Raw genomic sequence first — 24756 nt, forward strand, 5'->3', positions numbered from 1 at the left:
CCTCCAGTGCAAAAGAGTGTGATTATGGGCCCACTGGCACCAATATGTATTAGTTTTAATGTATCAAATTGCCTTTTAATAACATATACTAATTGCTTTTATTATACTGTCAGTATCTATAAATTCCATCTGGATTAATACATTGCATAAATAAATGCTGGTAAAGTTTTCTGCCTATTCAAGGGCTGAATTTATTCTAAGCATTTCAAATGAGAGAAACCCTGGGTACCCAATTAAAGTTATATTTTTGATGTTGTCATTTTCCATTTGTAATCCTCCCATTTTTCCCACCATTTCTTCAGACTTCTGTTAAGCCTTTCAGAAATCTGTTAAGGTATGAAATAGCTTATATATAAATATGAAATGGAATAGCTACACATTAGGTTTGGCTGATAGTGCCTGAGCTTGCCCCATCTGGAAAAACATTTGATATCCAAAAACACTAATGATACTAAAGAAGAAACTTTTCATAAGACAGTGATTGTAAACAATTACAAACAATTAACAGTTTCTACAACAAATTGTGTTGATGGAAAAATAGCATCAAAAAAGCATACGTTTGTTTTCTAAGAGGTGTCCCGGAAAACAGAAAGAGATCCAAACTCGTAAGCAAGAGATAAACAAGATAAATTCATTGGATGAGTTGTTGGATATGAATGTAAAAATAAAACTTTTTTATTAAAAAAAAAAAGCATACGTTTGTCATTTTACTCGTCCCAGGCCAGCCACGATAATTTCCATAAATAACTATGGCAGAAATGAAAGTATATGATTTAGTTTACTGTCTCTTTTCTTAGAATTTCCTAATAGAATTGGCTGCTGGGAAAAAACAGCTGGATGAAATCAGTTCTTCAGCAGATATGTTTTCTAAGAGGTGTCCCGGAAAACAGAAAGAGATCCAAACTCGTAAGCAAGAGATAAAAAAGAGGTAAAAAAAAAATACAACTGATAGCAAATGAACATATCATCTTTGATTTATGGTCTTTTAATTACTTGGTGCAGTGACATATAAGACTCTAACTTGCAAATGTTTGAAAAGACCCACACCTTTAAATATATATGTAATAATTAGCTTTTCCAAAACATATACATTTATTCTGATTTTACCCTGATTTTACCAATGATTATGAGATCCAGTTTGTATAGTGGTTAAGGGACCAGGCCAGAAACCTGAAGACCAGGAGTTGTAGTCTTGCTTTAGGCACAAAGCCAACTAGGTGACTTTGAGCCAGTCATTCCCTCTCAGCCGTAACAAGGAGGCAATGGCAAATTACTTCTGAAATACTTTCCCAAGAGAATTGCAAGGTGCATATTTGTTTTCCAATGTACTTGGCACAACATAATGGATGGACTATTGCTATTCTCTGCTTTCTGTATTTAAACTATTCTTAAAACTTAAAAATTTTTAAATATTGAAAAATTCAATATCTCTATATATACAGACATATTCCTGACTAATCATAATGATCTCTGCTCTATTATTGTGTTGTTGTTTTTTAGATGGGAATGTCTGGAAGCATTAAAAGAAGAAAAAGGCTCAGAACTGATTGGGGTTACTGATGTGAAGACGTTCCTTCAGGATTGCCATGACACTCAAGAACTGTTACAAGACAAGATGACCAGCCTTGAGGATTTGGGGCAAGGGAGCAAGCCTGCTGTCTTGGAAGTGCAGGCACACAAGCTTTCAGCCTGTGAAAGAGACATCTTAGTTCTGGAGAGAAAAATTGAATACCAAAAGAGGATAGCCAATTTGTAAGAAATCAGTTCTTTACTATGTTATAGTAATAGTATTATAGTTGTTACACTTAAAATCTGGATGCCAGATTTAAGCAAAGAATGACACCTGCATATCTAACTTGAGTTAGATACAACAATGATGCCTATCTCTTTCTTTAATTGATTAGCAGTAATAATGAGGAAATGCATTTTTCTTTTTAGAAAGGTTGTATGCCTCATTGAATAGATGGGAGTTTGGAATTACTTTGAATAGAGAGAAATGGATGGAAGGAAGGAAGGATGGATGGATGGATGGATGGATGGATGGATGGATTATATGCTATCAAGTTGGTATCAACACATAGCAACCACACAGATAGAGTTTCTCCATGGATAGAAAGAAGTAGTAATAACCCATAATGCCTGCTTGCATTGCTGAAATCTAAAACACATCAATGTAAATGTTAGATCCTTAAGATCTAACCCAGAAATAAAAGCAGCCATATATTGCCAACTGCTCTTACTTCCCCTCACCCCCAACTTTGCATATATGAATGATAGAGAACCATAAGATGGTTTTATGCTACAGTATCCAGCCAAAGACTGAGAATAATTAGAACTATCCTGTCTGTGTTGCAAAACTCATGATGGTCACATGGACTTTCTGTATCACATTGATGGCCTCTCAGGGCTGCTTTAATTTGCATCCCAAATATAGTAGCATCACAAATACTATCAATATTATTTGCTGTGGTTCAGTCACTAAATCATGTCCGACTCTCCATGACCCCATGGACTATAGCACATCACAAACACACTCATCATCCACTGTCTCACAGAGTTTTCCCAAATTCATGTTCATTGCATCAATGACATTATCTAACCATATCATCCTCTGCCGTACCCCTCTCCTTTTGCCTTCAATCTTTCCCAACATTAGATTTTTTTCCAATGAGTCCTCTTTTATTATTATGTGGCCAAAATATTTGAGCTGCAGCTTCAGTAGCTGTCCTTTCAAAGAACAGTCAGGGTTGATTTCCTAGGAATCAATATTATTAGGTAGGGCCTTTGTGCTCAAAGCCCAAAACAATATTTTTCAAAGTCCTTTCTTTTCATGGTAACTCCTGCTTTCCTTCAAGAGATGCAGAATAACCTACAAAGTTATCTTACCCCTCTTTGGCTCAATTCATTGTAACAATCACAAAATTAGCTTAGTTGAAAGGGAACCTATACCTACAAGAAGGCTCCTGGCTATAATCCCCAATAGTAGAGAATTTGTCTTACTAGTTTCAATCCTAACTGACACCTTAAAAACATCAGATATCCATGATTAAGTAATTTCAAATTAACTTTTTGTGTGTGCCTCCAAGCCTGTCTTGATTCCTAGAAACTGTCCAGATTAATTCATGTAGTTTTCTTGACAACGTTTTTTGGGAGTGGTTTGCCATTCCTTTCTCCTAGGATTGAGAGAGAGTTGCTGGCCCAAAGTCATCCAGTTGGATTTGTGTCTAAGGCAGGACTAGAAGTCATGGTTTCCTAGTTTTTACCCTGGCTCTTTAACCACTGCACTAACCCTGGCTCTATTTGAATTGACTACTATACTACTATTCGTGGTCATATCATTTCCCTAAATACACAAGACATTTCATATCAATCTCATATTTTCAATTAATACAGCAATCTAAGAAGGCAGCCCTCCATTCAGCAAAAATTAACTTTCAGCTAGTATCTCTTAACTGAAGCTAACATAGATTCTAATTAATTTTCTGGAAATATGTTTACACCAATTGCCAAATCATGGGAATGTATCATATCATATTATATTCATCATATAACAATATTTAGATGTGGAACAAAATCAATGAATTAACAATATTCAGGACAATGTATCAGGCATATCTATTTTCAGAGAAATTCAACTTTGGTTAATAATTGGAATTAAGTCTAATTCAAGTATGTGCCTCTGGCTTCATTACACAGAATCCAAGATTCTAATCCTGCAGAGAGTCATACCATAAAAGAACATGGAGAATACATGGAGAATCTATTATTAATGTTAAAGTTAAAAGTGGAGGAGAAGAAGGTAATTTTGCAGATAGCAAAGGATCAACAAGCTTTTCTGCAAGAGAGCCACAGACTTCTCTTGTGGATTGGTGATATGAAGGAGAAACTGACAAGTGAAGAGATATGCTTAGATGTGATCGCTGCAGAACAATTCTTGAAAGTACACCAGGACTTGCTGGAAGAGATACAGAGTCAGAATCACAGGTACTTATAAGACCACGTAGTAACAGTAAGAATTGCTGAGATAGTAATCATGATACAATCTGCAATACCTATTTGGACAGTTTTAAACCATAATTACTATAATAAAAAAGGACTTTCAATGGTGATTACTCATTCTAGTCATATATTACTTCAGTCCAGAGGTGGGTTTCAGCAGGTTCTGACCAGTTCTGGAGAACCGGTAGCGGAAATTTTGAGTAGTTCGGAGAACCAATAGTAAAAATTCTGATGGGCCACGCCCCCATCTATTCTCTGCCTCCCAAGTCCCAGCTGATCAGGAGAAATGGGGATTTTGCAGTAACCTTCCCCTGGAGTGAGAAGGGAATGGAAATTTTACACTATCCTTCCCCTGGAGTGGGGAGGGAATGGAGGTTTTACAGTATCCTTCCCCTGGAGTGGGGAGGGAATGGAGATTTTACAGTATCCTTCCCCTGGAGTGGGGAGAGAATGGAGGTTTTACAGTATCCTTCCCCTGGAGTGGGGAGGGAATGGAGATTTTACAGTATCCTTCCCCTGCCACAGCCATCAAGCCATGCCACCCCCACCAAGCCTTGCCACCCCCACCAAGCCATGCCACCCCCACCAAGCCACCCCCACAGAACCAGTAGTAAAAAAGTTTAAAACCCATCACTGCTTCAGTCACCAAAAGCAGTGGGGGGGAGGTGTTGTAGTTATTGGCTACCATTGTTGACTTTATGTAAAAGATTAAGCCCTAGTAAGTCAGATACAATCTATAATGGATGAATTAACAGAACTCTCTAAACCAAAATAACATAATATTTTAATGTAATGTAAGAACCAGGACAATATTAAATATTCCACAATAACAATTGAATGCTATCATCCTTGCCCATCTGAGAATAGAATATTAAATAGATATATTTAATCAATTATCCCTCTATAAAGAAGCATGTCTCATAGCCTTAAAACATGAATATGTGTAGATACTATTCAAACAAAAGAAAGATGTTATATATGCAATTGTTTTGGAATCTTTGACAGATTTAAACAGCTGCGAGAATTAGGTGAGAAGGTTGCAGATAGTTCATCCAACGTTGGAGCTCTTGATGTTGGTAAATATATAGACAGAATTGCTCAAGGAAGAAATGAACTGGATGAGTTATGGATGGAGCGACAGAAGAAGCTACAGGAAAATATAGCATTGCAGAAATTCATCAAAGAAGTTGATTCAATCCTTGGTGCTATCTCCAGCCATGAAGCCTTTTTTCAGACTGATAATCTTGGGGTAAATACTAATTATTGTATTTCAAATTTAGAGAATAGTAGCAGTTCACACCATCTAGCATCATTATTAAGAATTCTAATTAAATTAATGAAATTCTAGGGGGGGAATGAACACTCTTAGATTATTGTTACATTACCCTCACTCAGCTAGTTCAAGTTTCAGAGCATTCACATGTTCTGGAGATAAGCATGAAATAATATTATGGTGATATCATAACTCTTATGGTCTTTCTTTCAGGATCACATGGATTCAACTCAGAGTCTCCTGAAGCAACATGAGGATTTTGAACAAATGCTGTTGGTGTTGAAACATCGAACAAATGCAGCCAATGGCCAAGGAGAGCAGCTGATAGAAAGGGGTCATTTTGCTTGTGACAGGTATGTCATCTGAGAACTACAAAAGAGGAGCTATTATCAAGAAGCTCGTAAATTCCTCCCCTTGACTTGGATGTGTGTTTGTGTGCATATTGTAAATAAGAGGATGAACCCAGAAAAACAAATAATTTATCTTTTCAGAAGCTGGTTTAGTATTAATGTTGACAAGATGATTTATATTTTTACAAGCTACTTCATTGTAATTTAAATACAGTTTAAAAATTTAATGACAAATGTAATTGCTTCGTTTCTGTGTAGAATGAAGCAATTTCTGCATTTTGCTCACTCTTCTGCTGAATAAAATGGACCACCGATATTCTCTTAAGCTTTCAGGATGGCTTTACAGTGCGTTGAGAGCAATAGTCTGGCTAGCTCATGTCTGAAGATGACCATTTCTCTCATTATATAACTAAAACATTCCTAATTATCAATGCTTGAGAAGATGAAAAATCAGGGGAGCAGTTCTCAAAAATCGTTTGTTGTTTTTCTTGTTTCTCAATTGGTAGCTCACAGGAGAAGATGTTAGAATTACTCTTGTGCCCTTTTTCTCATTTTGTTTCAATTTGATGAGGGAAAATATTCACTCTTGCAAAAATTAAAGATCAGTGTCATTCTCATTGGAGGGGTTTTAGGCTTTTTAAAAAAATCTTTCTTATTTATCAAATCGGCAAGGATATGCCTGAGAATGTCCAGTCATTTATTCAGTGATGAGTTTTTCTCATGTTGAAATTAAATTCTGAGGGAAGACTCCCCATGGAAAGTCATCCTATGGCCTTCTTCAGATCAGGAAGTATCATGGGTCACCAGAGAGCCTAAAAAGTGATGGAGACTATGGTACCAGAAAAAAATGTTGCTGCCACCAGTTACCAATAAATCCAGTTCAAATACAACACATTACGATCTTCTAAGAAGCCTAAGCCTGAAGAAGAAAAACAGAAGCTTTCACAGAAAGGGGAAAAAATAGCTTATGGGAACACAAATTTTGACATTGTGTTAATTTTGATGGCTAGTGCAAGCCATCATTGACTGAAATGAGCCCACTGAACAACTTAAAATGCACCACTTAGATTCACTGTGCCTCAGTTTCCCTTAGCCACACGAAGAAAACTTTGCATCTTTGCAAAGTTCATAAAAGAAATTTGTATAACAATAACTTTTTTTTCTTCTAACCTGAAAAATCAAGTGTATTTGCTGTATTAAATATAAAATTAATGGTAGATTAATATAAAAATGTAATAATGTACATGGCTCACCAGAATTACGGGAGTTGAGACTTCATGTATTTAATCTCAACACCTACAATAATTCTATTTATAGAAGCCATGATAGCTATTTTCCTATTTCTCTTTCTGTTCCTTCCCATTCCTTCAGAACTTTTTATTTTTTTGTTTATTTGTTCGTTTGTTTTGAGAAATTGAAGCGTCTGTTATTTGTTCTGCAGGATCAAGAAGACAATGGTTACCTTATATGAAAGATGGAAATTGCTCATAAATAAATATGAGCAGAGAAAAAGGAGGCTATTAGATTCTCTTCTACTACAGGTCAGAATGTTGATCTGTTGCAGACTATTTGTAGAATGCTTGAATTTATCACTCTGAACTATGCATCTTCCAACTCAACATACTTCATCTGACTGTTGTGTTACATGTCTTATTAAATTGGAAGTGTATAACCAGTGACCTCAGGACCATATGTGCCCTCCAAGTTCTGAAATGTGTTAGTAAATTATAAAATACAGGCATGCTTATACCCTTGGCAGAATGGAAAATAATTAAATACAAGAATTATATTTAATTTAAAGGAAATTTAAAAGTAGTTTTATCTCTTTCCCACTCTCTATTTTATGGAAAATGACTCATGGCATGCCACTGAAAAGCCAAGGGTGACCCTTAGCCCAGAAAAGTTGTACATTCCCGTGAGCTAAGTTATATTATGGTTTGTTTGGTCTTGGCTTAGCTTGACATGGGAATAGACAGTCTGCACATATAGACAAAATGCATATGTTACACTTCTTTTACTTAATGTATTTAAATGTTGTTTACTGAGACTTATATGCCTCTCTGCCTGCATGTGAGTTTAAGCGTTCATCCTTCAAATACAGTAATTGGGTTAAAACGTGATATTAAAACTAATAATAATTTATTATTAAGAGTATAAGCCAGAAGGCAGGAGCTGCTGCAGAAAAGGTACATTCTCCAGGTCCCAACAGATGACATTGGTTAATCGAAGGAACTCAAATTACACCAACTTTGCAGGATCCAATTGCCTGGGCAGATACTGTGGGAGACAAAACAAAATGAACATTACTACAATGTTCCACAGACAAAGTTTCAAGGAAACTAAACGTACTCGCTTGGATTATTGTAATGCTCTCTACATGGGGCTCCCCTTGAAGTGCACTCGGAGGCTTTAGCTAGTCCAGAATGCAGCTGCGCGGGTGATAGAGGACGTAACACCGCTCCTGCGCAGACTGCACTGGCTACCTGTGGCCTTTCGAGTGCACTTTAAAGTGTTGGTTATGACCTTTAAAGCGCTCCATGGCTTAGGGCCTGGGTACTTACGGGACCGCCTGCTGTTACCACATGCCTCCCACCGACCCATACGCTCTCACAGAGAGGGACTTCTCAGGGTGCCGTCCGCCAAACAATGTCAGCTGGCGGCTCCCAGGGGAAGGGCCTTCTCTCTGGGGGTTCCCACACTCTGGAACGAGCTTCCCCCGGGTTTACGCCAAATACCTGACCTTCGGACTTTCCGTCGCGAACTGAAGACACATCTTTTCATTCGCGCGGGGCTGGCTTGAATTGAATTTTATTAATTTTAAATTTTAAATTTTTATTAATTAATTTTAAATAGGGGTTTTTTAGTCTAGTATATTTTAACCTATCAGGCTAATTTTAAAATAAGTTTTTTAATCTGCTTTTTAAATTGTATATTGTATTATCTGTTTTATTTTTGCCTGTACACCGCCCTGAGTCCTTCGGGAGAAGGGCGGTATAAAAATCAAATAAATAATAATAAAATAATAATAAAGTACTCATTTCCCAAAGGCACACAAGAAGAAGCCAGATCGTGAATGCCTTCTGGAATCCTGCTAGAGTTAAGGCTACTCTGATCTCAAAGACCAGTTGTTCCAGCTGAAAGATCACAGTTCTAAAAAATTTTTTCCCTCATTTAAAGTTATCTCTGTGTAGGCCAGATTACAACTTCATATTTTGATAGCTTTAACACGAGAAAACGCCAAGTTTTGTGATCATTCACCGAGATTGTAAAAGGTCGCTTGGACATTTATTTGAAAGTGGGCAATATATTTCTTAAAGAAAAGGTATAAAATCCTTAAGTCTCCTGGGGAAAAGATGTTTCATTTCTGTATTCTGCATTGGCATTAAATAAAAGTATGGTCTTCTTCCAGTCAAGCTGAACTCCTGGGGATTTAATGATGCATACTGTACATCTAGTTTTCCTTGTCAGTCATATAGAAGTGGTTTGCCACTTCTTCCAAGATGTATTTCCCATTCTAGCCATGGATTTTCTGGCAATCCCCTATGCAAGTACAAACCCAACTATTTTAAAAAAAAAAAAATCTGACAAGATCAGCTATCTGCTGCCACCCATTGGAGATTTTTTAATATTTTTTAATTGAAGATATTTACATAAAAAGAAAAGCATAATAATATATATAAATGAGAATTAGGAAAAATATAAAAGGAAAATCATGAAAAACTGTACAAACAAGAAAAGAAAAAGATAATTAAAGAACTGAGTTCTGATCTTTCTATAGCAGTTACAAACCAACTTATTATCCTTTCTCCCTCTCTAAGATTACATCACATAATTCTTCTCTATCCCTATAAATTCAACCTTTTTAATCAACAAATCCAGAAATCAACATTTCATTTCCCCCCATTTTCAACAAAAAGTCCATAAAAGGTTTTCAGTCTTTTATGAAAGTATTTTTGGTCAGAGGTGTCTTTAATATGCTATATGTATGACACATTATATTATACTGTCTACTCAAGTTCTTAAAATCTAATTTGTATACAATTGTAGGAGTTCATTCGTGACACTGCTGAACTCTTGGTATGGATGGAAGAAAAATACAAGATAGCCTCAGATGAGTCTTATCGTGATCCCACAAATATCTTACGGAAGCTGAAAAGGCATGAGGCTGCGGAACAAGAAATGATGGCCAATAAGAAGCATTTTATGGGAGTGATGACGGTAAGGTGGTCTCATGCAGGTAGAAAGATAATTAGTAGAAGGGCCAGTAATTTGATAATCTTTGGCTAATGAGAGAATTGCAAAATTACATAGTTATTTTATGCAGATTTCTATGATACAACTAATAAGAAAACATGCTTATGAAAGCATGCTTATGAAATCTTGGGAAATTCTACACTAACTGTTTGTATAATAATGCAACCATCACATTGATGATACAACATAATAGAACTGTAACAATAGCAGGTTGATGCTATAAATCACTAGTGATGATTTACTCTAGAATTCCTACAAAACCTGTGTTTAACTTTTTTAAAGAAAATTAAAATTAGAATACGGATTTTTAATATTCAGTTTAAGACTGGTCAGTTTAGAAGCTTCATAATTTAGTTGTTTTCATGTTGGATGTATCAACATATGAGTGCACATCTTGGCAATGCAAGTGAATGAATGATTGCAGAATTTCTCTGCAGAAAAACAACAACAGTATTTTAATTCTTCATGTCTAGTTCTTTAATATCACTGAACATACAAAGCTATCAATAAGCTACGAATATATACTTTTATACCTACCCAGAACAACCTAGATTATACAATTTTATAACTTCTGATATTAAATCTACACCATCACTTTTTCTGCACACATTCATCAAATCCACTTGTAGGATCAGACCACTTTCATTCAAATCAATCATTACCAGATTATCCCATAGATAATTGACTTCTGCTCTTCATGCCTTTAACATACAGTAGCTCATTTTAGTAAATTGGAAAATGTATTACCAAAATTAATCATATCCATGTCAGTATGACAGAGTTTCTTCACTCAAGATGTATAGTTATAATATTATCGTTATTGATAATTGGTGATCAACAATTGGTATGAGTTATAAATATTATACATGCACTTTCTCTGAATATAGATCGGCAGGTAGAAACAACCACTATAATTTTTTGGGTTATCAGGAGAAGTGTTTTTGACTAAATGTATTGCATTTCTCTAGGCTGGGAATCAACTGATACAAAATGGCCACTATGCTGCAGATTCCATTGAGGACAAAATGTCGGAAATAAAGAAGAAATGGGAGAAGCTCTACAGCAAAATGATAGAACATGGAGATAAACTGAGGCAGGCTGGCCAGCAGGAACAACTAATGGAACTTCTTGAGGTCAGGAGCAATGCATGAATGAATTATTTATTACAGTCAAATTTAAAATACCCTACAAATATTAAAATATCAAAGACATTATATAAAGGCAATAGGAAATTACACAAATGGAAGCGCTACTTTTAATTTCCCTTAGGTTCCCTATAGCCAGATTCTACATGTTGCCCCACAAAATTTAGCAAGATCAAATATAGAAGCAGGTGTCCTGTCTGAATGCAAAAAAAACAGAAGCATTGAATTGGGAAGACCTGTAAATTTTTTTAAAATGGCCATAATAAAAAATAATTGCTACCAACCTGCCTTCCATTGAAGACCTGTATACTGCACAAGTCAAAAAGAGGGCGGTGAAAATATTTACAGACGCCTCACATCCTGGACATAAACGGTTTCAACTCCTACCCTCAAAACAACGCTACAGAGCACTGCACACCAGAACAACTAGACACAAGAACAGTTTCTTCCCGAACGCCATCACTCTGCTAAACAAATAATTCCGTCAACACTGTGAAACTATTTATTAAATCTGCACTATTATTAATCTTCTCATTGTTCCCATCACTCCTTCCAGTTATGACTGTTTGACTGTAACTTTGTTGCTTGAATCCTTATGATTTACATTGATATTGATTGTTTCCTGGTTGCTTATTTGTACCCTATGACTATCATTAAGTGATTTACCTTAGAATTCTTGATGAACGTATCTTTTCTTTTATGTACACTGAGAGCATATGCACCAAGACAAATTCCTTGCGTGTCCAATCACACTTGACCAATAAAAAATTCTATTCTATTCTATTCTATTCTATTCTATTCTATTCTATTCTATTCTATTCTATGCTATGCTATGCTATTCTATTCTATTCTATTCTATTCTATTCTATTCTAATAAGTCAATTATCACCTGTATTTGTAACTGATTTCTACATTTCCTTCCTTAGGATGCTGACGAGAAGATAAAGAAGATAGAAAGGATGCTTCGAAATGCAGAATTGAGTCATGATTTGCGTTCTAGTCGCAATTTACTCAAGGAACATAGACAGCTAGAAAATGAAATGCAGGCACTGGCTGAGAAAATGAATTCCATTGTGTCTCATGCCAAAAGTGTAGCTACACATCACTTCAATAGAGAGAGGATTCTTGATGAGACCCAGAGTTATCTGGAAAGGTAAGTTATTCTTCTTCCAGGGATCAAAAATCCAAAGGCTACTTCTAAACTACAGCAAATTAAGGTACAAGGCAGGGAACAGAAAAAAACAACAGCTTACACTATGCTTACAGTGACTGAATACTGAGATTGGCTGTTGTGAAAGTCAATGAGACAAATCATTCTTCCATTCTTCTATGGAAGAATAACAAGACATATATATCTTTAAACTTTCTATATTCATCCTCATTGCGTAATCACCTACTATCAAGTGACCTTATTATGTTGAATTTTTCTGTCCTTGCAGATCAATAAATAACAAAAAAAAATGCTGTTGGCAGTCACCCCAAAAGTTTTTTTAAAATTTCTTTTATTTTTCTGGAAAGTACTGCATAAGAAAATACAGCAAATTACACAAAAGTAATACACTCAAATTAAAATTGCCACACTTTCAATAGATTGGATAATTATAATGTAAAATAGTTGTGAAAAATGTCCCTATTGCTTTCTCTTCTTGTCTAGCATTATTCCTTTATTAACAGTAGTAATAGCATTAGTACTAATAGGACCAATCAATTAGACATGTTTAGTTAGTGAGGAACCCTAATGATTCTTTTTAAATATACAAACATGAACAGCCTTTTAAAAAAAATCTAATCTACAGATTTGATTCCCTCCAAAAACCTCTTGCGGAGAGGGGGCACCTGTTGGAGGCAAATGTGGAACTGTTTCAGTTCTACCATTACCATGACATGGAAATGAAGTGGATTAATGAGCGAATGTCCATTGCCAATTGCACAATCCAAGGAAAATCTTTAAATGGGGCTCAAAGCTTGCTACAGAAGCAGAAGGTAACTCTTCAATTAAAATGGTTCTTTTGGAAGTCGGAATAGGGACTTTCAAAAGCATTTCACTTTTTACATTTGGGTTATCATTAGCAGCTCATTCTTCAGTCAGATGGAAAACTTACTATGAGCAAGGATTCAGCCTATCCAAACATCAGTCCTACATTAGACACAATTCTAAAAACAAAATGAAACGTGTACTCTCTCAAGATCCCTCAGCTTTGCTTATTTTCCTGTTTTGATTGAAATCTACAAAGTGGTCAAGAGCCATAGAGAATCTTAGTGCAAGTGAGCCAAGACCTTGGCATTGAATTATCAATGAACTTTGTTTGTTTGTTTGTTTGTTTGGTTGATTGATTGATTGATTGGTATCTTGCCTTTATTGCTTAATAAATAACTCAAAGCAAACTTGAATTGTTTAATACCTTCCTTCCTTCTCTTATTCTCGCCACAAGAACTCTGTGAGGTGAAGTGAGCTGAGAGACTGGCCCAAGATCTCGCAGCTGTCTCTCAGGCTTAACATAGGACTAGAACTCACAGTCTCCTGGTTTCCAGCACCTTTACCGGTATAACAAACTGGGGTTTTTTTAAAAAATGTTGTTGGGGACCAGTTTCAAAATATTATCACTATCGTGCATTAGGTTTAAATCGTGAAAATTATATACCTGCAATTAAGAATGAAGCTATGACCTGTTTGGCAGAACAGTGCTGGTCAGGTCATCAACACAGTTGTTCCTGCAACTGCCATCAAAGAAATATTACAGACAATAGATGCATGTAGTAAACTTTCCCTTCAGAATGAAAATAAGAGTTTCAGGAATCCAGGTTTTTCTCTTCTGGTTCATATATATCTCTGGATATAAGAACAAACACTAGGAGAAGGTTTTTTGTTTGTTTTTTGAGATTTGGATCAAAAAAATAACTCAGTAAAATTTAGGCTTTGAAAAATAGGACATAGACTCCCAAGTTTCTCTTGGATTGCTTCTTTCGGCTATTTGTCCTGTATCTCGCCTTTCCGTCACATTTCTTCCTGTTTGTCTTCTAGGAATTACAAGTCGAAGTGAAAGCCCATAAGCAGCAAATCTCCAGGGTTCTGAAAAAGGGGAATGCTATGGCAGAAGATACATGCATGTCTTCTCAGAGAATCAAAGAAAAGTGCCAGGAACTGAGCAAAAAGTGGACAGAGCTAGAAGAAGCTTGTGATAAAAAAATAAAGCAACTGCAGCAGTCAGTTGTTTACTATCAGGTATATATATACTGTATATATTAATATTGTAAGCTACCCAGAGCCTTTGGATATGAGACGGGCGGCAAATAAATTTTATAAATTTTGACAACACTCCCTTTTACATCATGCAACTAACAACACAAGAGTTCCACGCAGTTTGGTGTTGGTCTTGGAACTGCCTGTTTCTTATTATGGTTTGGCAGCTGAACTAATTTGCCTCCAGCTCTGCCATCGCTCAACATAGATTGAAAACTTTCAATTTGCAGTATTGCAAATTGCAATATGGAATTCTGCAAAGCTTAAGGAGTCCATTTTCCTTTTGGTGAGAATTCCCAGACTTCTGGTTCTTTGGCTTGTTTACTTCGCAGTTCTCTGCTACAATACAACCATTACTTTGCAAGTGAATTCGCCTGCATTTCCTGTTTAATACTTCATATTCCATTTTTTCATTTCCCCCTTTTTTTTTCAAGAATGTGCAATGTATATGACAATAAAGAAGAGATATAAACCAGTGTTTCTCAACTTTGGCAACATTAAGATGTGTGGACCTCCACTCCCAGAATTCTGTAGGCAGCAAGGAATTATGGGAGTAGACATTCACACATCTTAGAATGGCTGAAGTTGAAAATAGTATTATTGATGATGATATCAATGATAAGGCATAGATAGGAGGCCTTCCTACTTCAGGATATGGGAATCAGACCTTATATATACATCAGCCCCCTGATATAAGTCCTAAATCCTTTTCTTCCTTCTCTTTTGAATCAACAGACTTTTGGCCATTCTTTTCCCATCCGTCAAAATAAGGGATAGCTACCTTGTCTTTATATGCTTCATCCTTTACAAAAGCTGGCCGATATATATATATCTTGCTTTTTTCCTTTTGAAAAAGGATAGACTCCTTTCTGACCTTGGTCATTTGTTCTTTTGAATATGTCTTATCACTGTAGTTTCATATTTATAAGTTCCTTGGCATTGTCTCCTGAAGCAGCGACCAAGTACTTTGCTTTGCACTGAAAGTTTTATCTCTGACCTTGTATGTAATTAATATATATAGTCCTTTTAGCTGCCTTTTCATTTAATATTGAGAATGCAAAAATACTATTTTATAGAACTAATCTATGAAAGTTAGTGCCTCTAATGTTTACTTAATATCACCATGTGTATTTTTCATTTTTTAAAAGTTCTTAATGGATACTTGGGATCTCGAGAATTGGGTGGCAGAGAAGCTTCCACTGGTCACCAACAAAGATTGTGGTACTGATGAAGCTGCAACTCTTAACCATATAGCAAAACTTAAGGTAATTTATATATACAGACTACAAACTATGTAGGATTACTGAGATGTTGAATAGTTACATTCCTAGCCTTAAGGATATCTACATAATGTAGAGGCTAAATTTAAAATATTGATTCTTAATTGGTATGACAAAGTCGTATTGTCTATAGCAATAGCACTTAGACTTATATACCATTTCACAGTGCTTTGTAGCCCTACAGTTTACAGAGTCAGCATATTGCCGCCAACAATCTGGGTCCTCATTTTACTGACCTTGGAAGGATGGAAAGCTGAGTCAACCTTGAGCCTGGGGAGATTCGAACTGTCAAATTGCAGGCAGGCAACAGGCAGCAGAAGTAGCCTATAGTATTGCACTCTAATCACTGTGCCACCATGGCTCTTGAACTATGAACTATGTTGTGTTCTACATGAAACACTTTTTAAAATGAGAACTGGTCTACCACCACCCCTTATTTTTCTTGGTCTAAGATAAATCCTGCTGTAAGGGCCCTGTAAAATTCCTGTTGATAAACCAGTCAACATTATCAATACATATTGGGTTCCTGGTGGTCTCTGAGCCTGTTTCTGTTCCTGCAGATATTTCCTTTCCAAATTAAGAAATATCACTAATGCATGAGATCTAGGAAAACAGTCTAAATCCAAAAGTGAAAGAAAATTCCTGAGGACATGGCACTCTGATTAACAGATATATTAAGATAAGATCAGTCTATAAACCATTCAAGAAAGGAAGCAATTGAAGGTTGAACATTCATACACCTATTAACTAATATTAGATAATTGAGAACCAGCACCAGATAAACAAGAACAAGCAAAGAAGAAACAATGCCCCTCCCAAAAGCATTTAACAAGAAATAATACCACAATCAAGATTGGTAGGAGAAGTTACCATACTATATATAAACAGTCAGAAAATTATATTCCTTCATGCACTGATGATGTTATTTAAGATGCTAAGGAAACTTCTGCAAGAAAAGAAGCACGCTGAGAGAACACCCAAAACTCAACAATTCAGCCTTGAATATTTTCCACCATGGACTACTCAGCACCTTGTTCAAAGAGATAATATATTTAATCATATTCAACTTTATGTCAACTTCATGGATCTATCTAGTTTTTTACATCATCTATGTGAAAAACATCGTCACATCATCTATTTTTAATTGCTACAAATAGTAGCAACATGTCAAAGGACAGAGGAATTAGGCAATAATAATAGTCATCTATTGATGAATAATTTCCACATACACTCTACAAGGCTCTAGTCAGGTTTTTGCCCTCTTAAGTATGTCCCAACCTATATTTATAGTTCTGTACAGTCCTGAAATAAACTTAGTATGGTATTTCAGTCTCACTGTGGAAAAATATTGCTGAATGCACAAACAACTGAGAACCAACAACTAAAGAGTGCTTAATAAAGTTGCTTCGTTGAGACTATGATCAGAGTGTTTTCTCACAGACGATAAAATTTGCAAGAAAAAAAGCTCTTTTATCAAGTTGGTTAGAGGCATCACCTTCACATGTACCTTATTAGGATCAAATAACAGTTCTCAAACAGTAATTGGTTGGTTTTGAAAAATGACTTATTTGCCTTTAATCAGATACAGACTTATAAATCTCTTCCTTTCTTAGGAAATCCAGTGTAAACAACTTGCTTCTACTTCTGCTTCCACTTCCATATAGTTTATGCTTCTTATTAGTAATTCCCTGTCAGTACATTATTTATGTCAGTACATTATTTATGTACTTAATCAATGGTGGGTTGCTACTGGTTTGCCCCGGTTCAGGCGAACTGGTAGCAGCGGTGGTGGAAGGCTCCCCCCATTCACCCTGATGTCTCCGCGCATGCATAGAAGCATCGCATGCACGCATGCGAACGAGCGAACTAGTAGCTATGGGATTTGAAACCCACTACTGTACTTAATCTGTTTATACAATGGCTTCTAACAAACTTTGCATTTGGAAGACTCATGTAAGTGGCTTCTAGTTTGTTTTATATATATTGAATTTGGCTTCAGTTAAATCTGATATTGTCTGCTAATTTGGGGTTCCTGAATCACTTTTGCACATTAAGTAAAACTGGACTACTTTTTGTCAGTGTTGAATGTTCTATGTTTTCTTTTCAACTGGTACTTATTTTGGGTCAGGCACTAGCACATGAAATTGGCATTTATCAGAACTTAGTCATGGAACTAGAGGAAACTGCCAAAACTCTACCACTTTCAGACTCCATCCATTATGATGAAGTTGATATGCCTCAAAGACAGGTCCACACAAAGCTTCAAGAACTACAAACATTGGCCAATGCAAGGTAGGGAAGGAAAAAAGACTGTGTGATCTGATTATATATTTTCTTGTTGACTTTCTTTTCTTCCCTCTTTTCTTTTCATCAGGAAGTGAATATCAATTCAATTCATCAATCTTCTGAATTTGTGTGTGTGTTGGTTTTATGTTGCCAGAGAGCTCAATCCTAATAATTCAGTAAGATATAATCATACATCATGTCTGCAGAGACAAAAAAATGCATATGGGTCTATGTTATCATGAAGGAAAGTTGCAGCATGTGTTGGTTTCTATATAATCGTATGTTATGCTTCATATGTCTAGTTTAATGAAAAGAAGGACTAGGGAGACATGATAGCAGTTTTCCAATATCTCAGTGGCTGCCACAAAGAAGAGGGAGTCAAACTATTCTCCAAAGCACCTGAGGGTAGAACAAGAAGCAATGGATGGAAACTAATCAAGGAGAGAAGCAACTTAGAACCAAGGAGAAATTTCCTGACAGTTAGAACAATCAATAAGTAGAACAACTTGCCTGCAGAAGTTGTAAATGCTCCAACACTGGAAATTTTTAAGAAGATGTTGGATAGCCATTTGTCTGAAATGGTGTCGTGTTTCCTGCCTAAGCAGCGGGTTGGATTAGAAGACCTCCAAGGTCCCTTCTAACTCTGTTATTCTATTCTATTCTGTACACAACAAGGTGCAAGTATTTGTCCTGTTCATGGAAATGACTTTGACTAAAAAAAACCCAGGCAGTTCATAAGAAAAAAGGGAAGCAGGAAAGTGTGCTTAGACACAGGATTATGTCACAGCTGACTTCACAAATGCACCACCTATTCATATCCAGAGGAACTTCCTTTTGTGGCTGTTTTCAGAGTACTATTTATTGTTAAACTGATGCTGCGTCTCTACTTGTATATAATGAAGCCACGTTTTTGCTAATATTGTTTTTATTGGTGTTGTTACCCATTCAGGGTCACATCTACAAGAAGGGAAGCCTTACAAATTGATAAAATAAATAAATAAAAGTGTAATCTTTCTGGAATACACCCATATTTTTATAGCATTCTTCCTATCTTTTTTTCCTTTAATAAAAGATGTCTGGCCATTTTTAAGGAGGAAAGATGAAGAAGGCAAAGTACACTAACACAGACGTCTTTAGTCTAACAGTGCATTCACAAGGGTCCTCTATACATACCCTACCAGTTATAATCATTGGCCCTAAGCTTCAAAATGATATTGAATGTGTAATTTTTACAGAGTGGTTGTATCAAAACTTCTTCGTTTTCTGTTGCCTTTCTTCTGTCTATTTTATCTTCAAATTAGGGGTAGAAGGTTGGAGGAGACACTTGAACTACATGACTTCCTGAGAGAATATGAAGATCTTGAGAGCTGGATCAATGAGCAAAAACAGGTGGCCAGTTCTGAAGATTATGAAGCTGATTATAACCATGTTCTTGTAAGTTATAATGCTAATGGTTAAAAAGATTTCCAGAATACATTGCAATGGTATAAAATATATTACATGACTGTTCAGGAAGAGTCGCTTCATACATGTAAAAGAAACAGAACAAAAGAACATGTTCTTTGGGGATGGAATAATCTACTGTGCTGTGAGTTAAGGTGTTGGTCAGTGGTGGGTTCTATCCGGTGTTACCAGTTCGCTTCGCGCATGCGCTTTGTGCAGAATTGGTGCTTTGCGCAAGAGCGTTGACTGGCTGAACAGCTGAGGCATTGCAATCCACTCTGCCGTGCCTTTCACCTGGGCTAAAAGCAGAGGAATAAAGGTAGATATAATGCAGGGGCAGGCGGGAGGGCCTAGATGACGGTCGGAGCAAACCGGTTCACTGCCACTTCAACATCTCCGCTATCAGTGCTCCCGAACCGGGGAGAACCGGTAACAACCCACCACTGGTATTGGTGAAGCTGATTACTTTCAACTGAGACTTGCCTCTGGCCAACCTTGTCTGGGCTTAGAAGGTAAACTGTTTGAGTCTAGCTAATACTTGTATAGGAGACATTAGAGCTATAGGCTGGACTGAGAAGTTGAAATAGCATCTCAGAAGAAGACAAAAGTATATTTCTGTATTGCTGTCAAGGATACCATGTGAATGTATCTATGAAGTCACTGGAATTTGACTCATCTTTTTAGGCATTTTAATGCTTTGATTAATAATTATTTTATAGAGCTTTTGCAGACAAGAAATATTTATGAAATTTAAGTGCTTGAATAAAGGGTAATGTATTCATGATTACTCATTGTTCCAAATAATTAGTAAGATGTCAACAGAATAATGATGAAAATATTGTTTTTCTGATCAAGGAGATTGCAAAAAAAATCAAAAGAAGTATTCAAAAAGTATTCAAAAAAATACTCTTATTTGAAATAAACATAGATATGATCATCAATTGAAGTAGTAACTGAACACCCTTAGATTAGAGGCTAAAGTTTGAAACTCCAAATAAATAATCCCTTACCCCCCCCAAAAAAACCCACTGTTTATATGATACATGATCTCACTGAGGTCACTACTTTTTTTCTTTCCTTTTTTGTTTTTACACTTGAGATGATTTTAAAAAACAGATTTTGCATGATTAGATTTCATTTATAATTAGCATCATAGAATTGGAAGAGATTTTCAAGTAATTGAGACCAAGTCACCACTCAAGCAAAAGTATTGTACTACTAGATTATAAAAGTCAGTTGGCATAATTAAAAAGCAATGCAAAAAAAATATTCTAATGTCCTAAAATGGTATAAAAAACAAGCACATCAATCTAATAAATGCTTGGCCTTATTTGGTTTCTATTGGAGTCTTTGGCATTTTGACAGAATCATGTGGAGATTAGAGATCCTCTATAGAAGTTGAGCAAAATTTTAGCTCTTATGAAATAAAATCAATACCATGAATGGACTCCATGTGTAATATTTATTATTATTTGAGCAGGCATAAAACTGCACAAAACATGGTAAAGCATTTCAAATTGCTCTAGGATTATCCTTCTAGAACAAAATATGGAACAAAGATATTCGGAATTTCAGACTTTAATAGATACCGTACTTTGAAATAAATTCATACTGGGATCATACAGGAAAAATCAGATGGGCTAACTTGGAAAAGTTATTCAAAACTATTCATCACTTCAATTTTTCCCTCTATTCGTTTTCTTCAAAAGCTTCTTTGTGTCAAATATGAAAAATCTCAGCATCAGATGGAAATTGCTTCCCAGAGAGTTGTTGCATGTCATCAGTTAGCACAGAAAATGTTGGATCATGGCCATGTTGAATCCAGGGAGATTCGGAAGAAGCAGAAACAGTTGAGGTAAGAAAGCATTCTTGTCTTTTCCCATTATTTTTTCAGTCTGATCTTTTCTTTCAAAAGACAAAGATCAGGAAGCTGTAAAAGAGCCATATGAGGGGGGGGGGGGAATATTCCATGAAGAAGAAGATTTGGGTGGCATGTCTACTTTGCTGCAAGACCAAAGATCTTTCTTAAACTATTCAGAATTTTGCAGAAGTTGAAGGAGAAATGCAGATTTGATTTGCAACAATGGATTGTTATCAATATTTAAATTCATTACTTGTTCTCAACCAAGAGGAAAGGGAGAAGATTTTTGAGCAATATAACATATATATATGCATTTTGATGATTTTTATAAATTTGTATATTTTTATTAGTTTAAAGTATGGTGTTATTGGTTTGTTTATATAATTTTATCTGTATGAAAACCTCTCAGATGATAGATAGATAGATAGATAGATAGATAGATAGATAGATAGATAGATAGATAGATAGATAGATAGATAGATAGATAGATAATAAAATGATTGGCTATTGCTAGAACCTTTTCCATCATCATCATCATCTCCAGTCTTATATGCATACATGTATACTTTTGTTAATTAATACAGTGCAATAAAATTGTATACATGCACACATTTTTTAATTTATTTTAAATCTTAACTCAAGAAATTCTGAAAGATTTCTTGTAAGGAGAAGGTTGATAGATTTATAGTATGACACCAGTGTGTATTTTTTAACTGCCGTTCCAGAAAAACACCATCAGAAAAATGGCATAGCTGATTGATAGGTAGCTCATCACTGACTGACACATTCTTTCATGACTGTCCACTTCTGACTTGCTTCTGGATACTGCTTCATACCTCTGACTTTTTTCCCACTTTAGCAACAACTGGCAGGAGTTGCTGGAGATGACAAACTACAAAGGCAAACAGTTGGAAGATGCTAAAGCAATTTACAAGTGCCTGCAGGACTTAATGGAAGCTCTCAGCCACATTGAGGTGAAATTTGTGTCAGAAAGCAAATGTGTCTTTCTAAGGCTCAGATTAGATGTGAAACAACAACCATTCGTTTCTATTGTTTGCCTAGCCTTTCCACACTAAGTAATCTTGATAGCTAACAATAAATGTAAAATTATAGTATTGTGAAAGTTTACATTTGCCCATAACATTTTTAAATCAGGAAAATATAGAAAGGGAAATAAAAACAATTGTCCAATGTTTTATTCCCATATTTCTTTCATATATACATATAGAAATTTAGAAATTTGGCTCCGATGAATAATGGGATTAAACTGTACCCCACTGCATGGCATACTTTTTTCTTCAGTCTCTTTCTTTCCAGTATCAAAGATGGGTTGTAGAGCAGGGGTCTCCAACCTTGGCAACTTTAAGACTTGTGGACTTCAACTCCCAGAGTTCCTCAGCCAGCCAAATTCAAATAGTTCGATGTCACTCCCTTTTTACTCTTACACACCCATTATAACAATTCATATATACTTGAAGATGATATATGAAAAAAGAAGATCAGCCTTCTCCATGTAAACACCAACAAAGGAATGCCAGCATTTCTCTCTGGCTCTAGTCAGATTTGATTGAACATTTTCGTCTTTGTTTGGATCAGTAGAACTTATCCACACACCTTTCATTCAGCTGTTCTCGGCGTTGGTGTATTATTTTCATCTCTTCCTCATTCTGCCTCTTCAATCGCAGAGCGAGAGCATTGATGCCTTTGATGTGGGTATCATCCACTGTTACTCCCTATAAGAAGAAAGTCAAAGAGAAAACAGATAGTAAAGCAAAGTCTTAATTCTCTCCTCCCTCTTCTCCTTCCTTCTAGGACAGAGGTCATCAACCTTGGCAACTTTAAGACTTGTGGACTTCAACTCACAGAGTTCCTCAGCCAGCTTTGCTGGCTGAAGAACTCTGAGAGTTGAAGTCCACAAGTCTTAAAGTTGCCAAGGTTGGAGACCCCTGCTGTAGAGCATAGGTTTTATACAGTGGAAGGGAAGGGATTTAGATCCCTTTATGGGTATGATTCTTTTCGTTTACAAATAGACTCCCACATATGCAAATGAAAAGAGTTTTATACACTGCCTATATTAGAACAAAATCAAACCAGAATGATTAACAGAAAACATGTTTGGTCTTTAGGACAAATTGAAGACCATCCCAGATTCCATTGCTAAAGATCTGAATGGGGTGCAGTCACAGCTACGTAAGCAAGAAACTCTTGAGCATGAATTATTTGGGAATGAGCAGCAGGTAAGATATACTGCAGTCCTAAAAAAAATGTATTAAGAAAATTTACATGGCTGCCCGACACACAGCAATTCTGGGCAGGTTACAGATATTGTCGTGTCCCACTCCACCTCCGACGACCGGGTCTAGGAAGTCCGTATCAGGCGTGGCAACAAAGCCTCTGCAGCTTTGCCAAATTTCTCCGAGGTTTCTCAGGGCAGGCAGGAGTCCAAGCTGTGACTTCAGCAAACTAGATGAGACTTTGCTTGACTCAAGGTTGCTTGACTCAAGCAGGTCCTTTATATAGGCTGTGGGGTGTGGCTCCATGACTCAGCATTTATCCAGGCCTGCCCCTCCCTTCCTTCTGCTGGCGTCACCTTTCAGATCTCTGGAAGCAAGGATCCTCCCACTTTGAATTGTCTTCTGCTGTTTGAGAAAGGGAGGGGTCAGAAGGAGTAGGCCCGAGTAATTCCAATCCGTGGCTGACTTCCTCTGATGGCTGAGCCAAAGGAACACATGCCATATGAGTGAGGTTTGTTTGTTCATTCCTGACATCCTGTCCGGACATGGGGCCAGGGCCGGGGGCTGGAGGCATGACAGGCCGTTCATCTTCATTATCAGACTCGGAGTCTGATAGCAGGCCCAGGAGGAGACGGGAGGGGCCCGGCTGAGGAGAGGAGGGAGGACAAGGCACAACAGATATAATGGCCTTGTTTTGAATTTGCCTGTGGTTCTTGTCTTCTAAATATGAATATGCTTTAAATGTGAATTTGAACTGAAACTAATCATCAGCAAGATGCCATCAACAAGTGGTTAATGCATAGGGCTAGGAGCAGGAGAGGCCAGGTTATAATCCACCTTCAGACATGGAAATTCATTGGGTAACACTAGGCCAGCCACCCTGCCTCAATATAAAGTGGTGTTCCAGGGAAAATTAGGGGGTGCGAGTGTTAGGTATGCCACCTTGAATTCATGAATGAAATATGACACATCTTATTCTTCTAATGATCCCATAATCCCGTGCGATGTGGAGTCTGGGCAACTGAATGGGGCTGAATGTTTACTGGCCAGATGCCCTTCCTGTCACCAATGCGGAGTTTTGTTCAGTGGATATATTCTCATTGTGCCCAGAGAGAGAAATAGCTGCCTCTACCTAGGATGGAACTCAGAACCTCTTGATTGTGAGGTGAGAATTCCACCTCAAGGCCACCGCACCACTCAAATAAAATATGAGACATAAATTTAATAAATGAACCAAAGAAGAAAGCACATATCTTGAACCAGGACATTCTCAGAAGGTTCTTTCAAGTGCTGTGGATAAGATAGATAGAGTCCTTCCTTGCCTTGAAATGAGGGTACCCCACCTATGACTCTTTTATCTCCTTACCTCCCAGGAGGAGAAATTATATGG

General features: G+C 36.6%; 1 protein-coding gene across 1 annotated transcript in view; it reads left to right on the forward strand.

Annotated features, from left to right (window-relative positions):
- SPTBN5 (spectrin beta, non-erythrocytic 5) overlaps nucleotides 1-24756 on the forward strand; it is a 126137-nt gene that overhangs the window by 25970 nt on the left and 75411 nt on the right. Inside the window, exons 16-32 of the mRNA XM_058162147.1 lie at nucleotides 798-928; nucleotides 1501-1752; nucleotides 3697-3984; nucleotides 5005-5248; nucleotides 5486-5625; nucleotides 7064-7163; nucleotides 9670-9840; nucleotides 10845-11009; nucleotides 11948-12174; nucleotides 12818-13004; nucleotides 14044-14244; nucleotides 15411-15527; nucleotides 17671-17834; nucleotides 19130-19262; nucleotides 20981-21126; nucleotides 21992-22106; nucleotides 23259-23369. Coding sequence (XP_058018130.1) covers nucleotides 798-928; nucleotides 1501-1752; nucleotides 3697-3984; nucleotides 5005-5248; nucleotides 5486-5625; nucleotides 7064-7163; nucleotides 9670-9840; nucleotides 10845-11009; nucleotides 11948-12174; nucleotides 12818-13004; nucleotides 14044-14244; nucleotides 15411-15527; nucleotides 17671-17834; nucleotides 19130-19262; nucleotides 20981-21126; nucleotides 21992-22106; nucleotides 23259-23369 — 2892 coding nt within the window. The remainder of the gene's footprint in view (nucleotides 1-797; nucleotides 929-1500; nucleotides 1753-3696; nucleotides 3985-5004; nucleotides 5249-5485; nucleotides 5626-7063; nucleotides 7164-9669; nucleotides 9841-10844; nucleotides 11010-11947; nucleotides 12175-12817; nucleotides 13005-14043; nucleotides 14245-15410; nucleotides 15528-17670; nucleotides 17835-19129; nucleotides 19263-20980; nucleotides 21127-21991; nucleotides 22107-23258; nucleotides 23370-24756) is intronic.

The sequence above is a fragment of the Ahaetulla prasina genome, chromosome 1 (assembly GCF_028640845.1).
Source record: "Ahaetulla prasina isolate Xishuangbanna chromosome 1, ASM2864084v1, whole genome shotgun sequence".
Lineage (NCBI taxonomy): Eukaryota > Metazoa > Chordata > Lepidosauria > Squamata > Colubridae > Ahaetulla > Ahaetulla prasina.